The 7182-nt window shown below is 40.5% G+C and overlaps 1 protein-coding gene across 1 annotated transcript; it reads left to right on the forward strand.

Moving 5' to 3' along the window:
- Window positions 1-705: 705 nt before the first annotated feature.
- Window positions 706-2388, forward strand: LOC121987067 (myb family transcription factor EFM-like). The gene is made up of 6 exons (XM_042540975.1): window positions 706-1149; window positions 1215-1291; window positions 1393-1450; window positions 1579-1825; window positions 1899-2076; window positions 2169-2388. The coding sequence occupies exons 1-6, from the start codon at window positions 759-761 to the stop codon at window positions 2322-2324; spliced, it is 1107 nt and encodes a 368-aa protein (XP_042396909.1). The 5' UTR covers window positions 706-758; the 3' UTR covers window positions 2325-2388.
- Window positions 2389-7182: the final 4794 nt, after the last annotated feature.

Here is a 7182-nt window from a genome sequence, read left to right on the forward strand (position 1 = left end):
GCATCACGTTAAATGCATCTTTAATTAAATATGCAAAATAATTTTATTTGGATATATATATATTGTTCTATTCTATGCATGCATCATGAGCTGTACTAAATATTTTTTCAAACTTTGATCTCCTACACAGTCAAATTTATCATTTCATAATGATGAACGCAAGCAATCGGTTATGAATTCCTCTAGCCAAAGACAATAAACAGTGCTACAAAATTCCAAGCAAAGTCAATTTCAGTTTAAATAAACGTTTGTAACTTTCTCCAAAAAGCTGTGGGATGAAGCAAAACATTATATCCATTTGTATTTTCTCCAAGAATCCTCGCATGGAAGTTATAGCATTGCAATTTTGTCTTGTTGTACCTCGAAATCATGCATACAGATCCAAGCTCAGCTCGTCACTATGAAAAAAAACAAATTTTAATTATTGACTTCAATTAATTCTTGGAATTTTTATAGAGGAAGGTGAAATTCTCATTAGCTAGCTCTACTGTTCTTTTACCCTCCTGTACACTGCTGTGGCAATTATGAAGAGGAGAACCAGTCAATGTAGGGAATACTTGATGTGATTATTATATATATGGCATGAATTATTACTCGTGAATATTTCCACATCTTCTCTCTCACTCTAACATTAATAATGGAATTAGTGTCCCTACAGTCTCCTTTTCTTCTCCTCACCCCATCTCTCTCATCAGCATTCTAAGCCAATGTTGACTGTGTAAGAGAGGGGGAGAAGAAGTGGGAGAAGCTAGTTAGCCATGGAGGAGGAGGAGGAGGAGGAGGAGGAGGAGGAGGGAGTGGTGGAGATCTACGCGGCTGATCAGGACAAGAAAGGCAAGGCGAAAAGATCCGAGAGGAGATTATTATTTGATGGATTGGATTTGAACAAGGAGGTGTTCTGTGAGGGGAGGGAAGAAGGAGGAGGAGATGATGATGATAGAGGTAGCATCACTGATGAAGTCGCCGGCGGGAACAGCTCGAGCAACAACAAGGACGAGGACGAGGACGAGGACAAAGGCGAAGGAGAAGATCAGCTAGGGGCGTCGAGGGTAAGGCAGTACAACCGTTCGAAGATGCCGAGGCTGCGGTGGACTCCGGATCTTCATCTCTCCTTTGTCCATGCAGTGGAGAGGCTTGGAGGGACAGATAGTAAGAGGCTTGAATTTTCTTCTTCTTCTTCTTCTTCTTCTTTCATAATTAAATTGGTGGTGCAGGAGCAACCCCAAAATTGGTACTCCAGGCCATGAACGTGAAGGGGCTGAGCATAGCTCACGTCAAGAGTCACTTGCAGGTGAGCTGAGTTAAATAATTCATCCATTCATTCACAAGGAAATGGATGCCATGAATTATTTACAGTTAATTTTCCTTTTTTTTTTTTTTCTCTCGAGCCAGATGTATCGAAGCAAGAAGCTGGATCAAGTGTGGCCAGAGAAATCACCCTTTCTTCCAGGTAATTCTCAATCCTGCATGGTCTAGCTCCTAATTATAGATCGTTTAATGAACAAGACAAGACACATTAATAATTAATTCATGGAATCGATCGATATTGTGTTTCTTGTTAAATTCATCATATTGCAGCTGCTGCTTCTCCAAGTGGAACGTGTTTGAGTAGAGGATATGATAATTTTTATTACACAAGAAGTACAGCTGCTGATAATTGTTCATATCTGCATGAGACAATTTTATATCCAAGAACTGCTCCAGTAATCCACTCCTATGGCATGGAGAACAGTGCCCGTTATCAATCAAGGAACCTTCATGACACAGACCACTTTTACAGCCTTAGACTAAACCCTCAGCTGGATCTTCAATACGCCAACTTTAGGTAATAATTATAAACACTAATTAATCTGATCAATTAAAACTTAGCTAGTTTATCTGATAATTAATTCTAACAGATTGCAAGACTACATGCTCAACCATTCGCCTGTCATGAGTCTCAACTATTTGGGATCCACATTTAGTCATGTGGATCGATCGGCTGCCACCCGGCACGAGAAGCCATCCTCATCGGTGTCCGGTTCGTATGATCGTAAAACCCTAATTGCGGGAAGGCACTACCTCGAGCGGCTAGAGGTATATGTGTGCTAACACACATTAATTTTCTTGACTTGTTACATTAGTACGTACAATGCATGTTTGTTGAATTGTCGTACCTGTTTATCAAGGGGTCTGACCTTAATGTGGAGTCGGAAGTTGACCTGAGGCTAAGCTTGGGGAGGAACTCAGTGGATGAAGAAGGAAAAGGGAAGAAGAGACTCAGAGAAGAAGAGGTGAAGAGTTTAAGATTAGGGCATGGATCTTTAGATCTCACCATATCCTAATTAATGGTGTTCATATGCATGGAATTTAATTTGAGTTCAATATTCCTGCCCTATCAATATTGTTTATTTTGAGAAAAAAGGGGATGGAGGAAATTAAGGATGATAAAAAGAATTACATATATTATGCTGTTTTTTTATCATCAATAATTTTTCTCTTCTCGTTTGTCTCCAAATAAACAAGTGATCATCTATGGAGATGAGAAATGATGGATGGATTTTAGTTTTGTAATTTCTTATAATTAGTTTACTTGACAGATTATGGAATGTTGTGCAAATGTTTTTAATTAAAAGTGCAAAATATTTGTTAGTATGGTTCTACTAATTGTATAAAAGTATATGGTAGCGTTCTATTCATGCAACTCTAGTTGTTAAATTGAACATTGTTCGACATGGAAACGCTTATCGGTTTCTCATTCGCGCCTTAGCTGGTGCAGTTAATCGATGACACAACACAGATCAAAAAGATCTCGCACTCGACAAGAGCTTGGGCTCGTTGAGTGATGATGTGTGGTTTAAGAGTATTTCAAGGAGAAACTCTGTGTTTTTGGTATAGAATTTTATGAGCAATTTAATGATCTTATATCTATTGTTTTAAATTATTCAATTTTTAGATCTCTAAGGTGCTATTATTCACTTCAAATTATAAAAGATACTAATGAAAATTAGTGTATGATCAACATGGATGAAACATTTGGCAAAAAAATAATGCATCAAGAGTTAAAGAGCTCAAGGTAATGTATTAATTAGATGAGATTTCTTCTTAGCTACACGAATACTTCTTTTCATTTTTTTAGTTGGCACAACTGACTAATCCTGGGATGACTTATTTGATCCGAAAATTTTCACCAATCATGGGGTAAAGTAGATGGCCCATCAGCTAGGACTTAATCGTTATATTCTCTAAAGAGACATCATACTATTGTGGCAAAAGGTGATTCGCTCGCCCTCAGCGTCTCCGTCAACCCGTTCTTAGGTCAACACGGAGGAGGTCAAGAGGCATTGTACTGTTGCACCATTGACCGAGGACACAAATACTCTTGATCCTTACAAGATATATGTTGGCAAGAAATAAATCATCCTTTTTAAAGTTACTAGAATTCATGACCATCAAATCAAATAGCAACAACATTATTATTGTGTCAAAGTTCCCTTCATTAGAATAGCTAAGATCAACATGTAAAAACGTCCAAATATATAAGGGTTTATGTGATAACAATGCAAGAACTATCTTCCCTTCATCTCTTTAAGTTGATAATAAAAAATGTATGAAGTTTTATACAATGGCACAACCGCACAATAATATACATTAAACACTAATTTCATAATACAAACATTAATCTATTAACTTCATTACTAAATAACACCTTCATGAATCATGCACTAATCTACTAACTCAATCGTTGCGTTTAAAAAAAAAAATACACTAAAGAAATCTTGGAGAAAAGGAAAATCCACCAAATTGTGGAGGTAAGACGAAACTACCTGAGTTTTTATGTATAAAATATATTTAAAATATTGCAAACTGTTCAACTACATACAAATACAATTTTGATGCAAATCCAAGAACTCCTCAAGAACAGTGCCATCGACGCAATGTTTTGATTGATTGCATGGAGTGCACGGCAAGACACGACGCCGGAAAACCCAACGGCAAATCAATTTTACAGCAAAATTCCCCGATTCGTTCCGTCATTTTCTTGCAAGAAGGTCAACAAACTGAGAGGCAAACTGGAGTTGGTTATGGAGGCGGCGGTGGCGGGGACGACGTGGATTTCCCGGCGCAGAAGAGTTGGACGGACTCCGGTGAGTCGTTGTGGCGCCAAGAAGAGTGCGAAGGCGGCACGAAGCCCCTAGGCAGCATCGCTGAGAATGCCCGGCCGCTCCTCAGCTCCCCAGCGCCGTGTCGGCTCTTGTCCCTTCTTCCCCTCCGGGTCCGTCTCTCGCTCTGGCGGCCGCCGTGGTGAGGCCATGGCGGCCGTGGCTTCAGGACATGGTCGCGCAGGCCTTGGTGGTCTCCGACCACTCTTGGGACGTTAGCGGAGGCGGCGGAAATAGAAGGAGGGAGAGAAGAGAGGATCACAAGGCAAAGGACGAGGAAGGAGGCTAAGGAACCCATTAGAGAAGGTAGAATGTTTGGCCTTACGGGGGAGGATTTACATTTGGACTGGGGGGCCACGTACGGCCTCCCCAGTCCGCCTGTAAATCTGTCCTGGTGTTAATACTGGGCATTGGAAGTAGTATAGAGAGAAGGGGAAGTTAGGGTAGGTGATCATGTGATGTTAGACTTGTAGTTGTTTATTCACTGAGACCGGGTGCTCATATTGAAAACATTGGTGTTACATCAGTCAACTATGGTTGCAAAATTGTGATCCGGATCGTTGGATCTTACTATTCGGAACACTAAATCGATCTGGGATTGATTAGGATCAGGTTTCATGGTGGAGTCAGAATAGGATTGTTGGAATCGGTACGATCTTACATTACAGATGATCATCTGTAAACAAGTGTGTGTCCTCATTGGCATCTCAACGGATAGCGACGGCAAAGGGGACATGAGGAAACGATGCTGACAATTTGCAAAGCGGGACGAAAAGGGGAAGGCGTCAACTAGAAGCTTGTGGAGGGGGATGAAGAGTGGAAGGCGTCGACGGTGTTAGGACCGGTAGAGTTTAATGAGGTGAATAGCTCGCTTCAATTCTTCTTTGCAGTGGACACTTGAAGCTGAGAATACCAGCTAACACCTTGATTTACTTGATCTCCATCTTCGTGAGATAACTAATCCAAGGATCTATACCAATAATCACAGATTCTACTATGAACTCTCCTTCTTAGAACACAACACCGAAGGTGGAGAAACATTTTACAACAAGCTTTTAAATCTCTCAAAAAAAAAATAGCAACAAAAGAGAAGAAGAAAAGATTGCAAGTTTTTGACTTGATTTTCCTTCTCTTGATTGCTTGAAGATTGAAGATGAGAGCTTAGTACTAAAATCAGTAGAAGAGTAGTAATAGAATAGTAACTTAGTTTCGTGCCTAAATCTCCTTTTTTAAGAGAGCATTTCTCTGCTTTTTGGTCACCGTTAATCGATTGAAGAATGCCTCAATCGATTACTAATTATCCGTTGAACAACTACCAACTCTAGATGGATGGCTGAAATTATTCCATTTTGAATCATAATCAATTGGTATTAAGCACTAATCAATTATCCACCGTAATCAACCAACCAATCAATTTGGGAGTCTTTTGTTTTTGCGAAGAATACATCCCAATCGATTGGTAGTTTCTCAATCGATCAACCGATCGATCTGAGAACTTTCTATTCTCGCGAAGAAATTTTCTCAATCGATCAACTAATCGATTGATGCTTTCCCAATTGATCAACCAATTGATTGGTGATTTCCTGATCGATTGGCTATGGAGCTTTCTATCTCATGAAGAAAACTTCTCGATCGATCAACCAATCGATCATGGATTTTTTTGTTCTCGCGAAGAAAGTTTTTCAATCGATGAGTCAATCGATCATGGAGATTTCTGTGTGTTTAAATTTGACTACCTTTGTGCCAATTGATTAATACACTCTATTTCTTCTAGGTTTTGGGTTTTATCTCACCAATCGATTGGTGAACTTACTAATCAATTGGTGAACCCTAAAATAGGTTGTTCACCCCTAAACCCTTGAGCACACACTCCTTTTTTATATTCAATCAATCTCAAATACCCTATACCAGATGAACCTCTTGTTTCTTGGACTTTTTGCCTGGAGCTTCCTCATCTTTGGGTCTTCATACCTAGAATTTAGTCCTCAATCTTTCCCTAGACTTTGTACCCGGAGCTTCCTCATCTCCAAGTCTTCATGCCAAGAATCCGATCCTCGACCTTCTTGATCTTCCCTTGCCTTGCATCTGGTCTTGCGACCTGCATGGAGTTCTTCCTACTAAGAATTCAATCCTTGACCTTCTTTGACTTCATTAATCCTGCACACTTGTAACTTAAGTTAGATCCAATGTATTAACATAAACTTTGTTGGAATCCCAAAGTATTTTGATGTGATCAAACAAGTTAAGTTATGTCCTGTTTGGTTTAACCCTTTGTCTAAGTGTGCAGGAGCTTAAGAGCACAGGAAGTCGAGCAGAAGACGTGGCTAGCGAGAAGGACGGCACGGGAGAGAGTCGACGGGCTCGGTACGTCCGAGGGGCGCAGTGCCGCGAAAGAGTACACTGGTGGACGAGAAGAATGTACATGACGTTCGAGGGATGAGAAGCCGGGGAGAAAGGCTGCTCGAGGAGAAGGCCGGAACTTGGGTTCGGGTGAGCCCTATTCTGGATGACAGAGATCACCCAAGCTAACAGAGCCAGAGCTGAAGACCCAGATTGAGACGAGCTAAAACGGAGTAGAGGACCTGGACCGAAAAAGTAAACCGGAGTTGACTTTGGGGTTTCGGGCGCTCGGAACCTAAATTTCATCACGAATGAGGTGGACGCTGATCAAAGCATCGGGGATAAAGTTTTATCCCCCCAGGGTGCTCGGAACCCTTCGGGGCGCCCCGAACAGTATTATAAATATAGCACTGATTTTCACAGTTCAAAAAACTTACTTGTAATCCAGTTCTTTCAGTTCTACATTTTCTTTTGTACTGTCAACGCTGTAAAGAGGTTACTCAGCCCGAAGGAGATCGTCAGATAGTGCGCTATATGTTTCTTGGATTAGCAATCCTCTGATTGCAAACCAAGTAACTCTTTTGTGTCTGTTCTCTTTTTATTAGTCTCTTTTTTTTTAATTACAAGTGCTATTTATTTAGTTGAAAATTCGAGAAAGGTTGAATTTATTTTTTCAGGGTAATTCACCCCTCCCCTCTTG

The sequence above is a fragment of the Zingiber officinale genome, chromosome 1B (genome assembly GCF_018446385.1).
Source record: "Zingiber officinale cultivar Zhangliang chromosome 1B, Zo_v1.1, whole genome shotgun sequence".
NCBI lineage: Eukaryota > Viridiplantae > Streptophyta > Magnoliopsida > Zingiberales > Zingiberaceae > Zingiber > Zingiber officinale.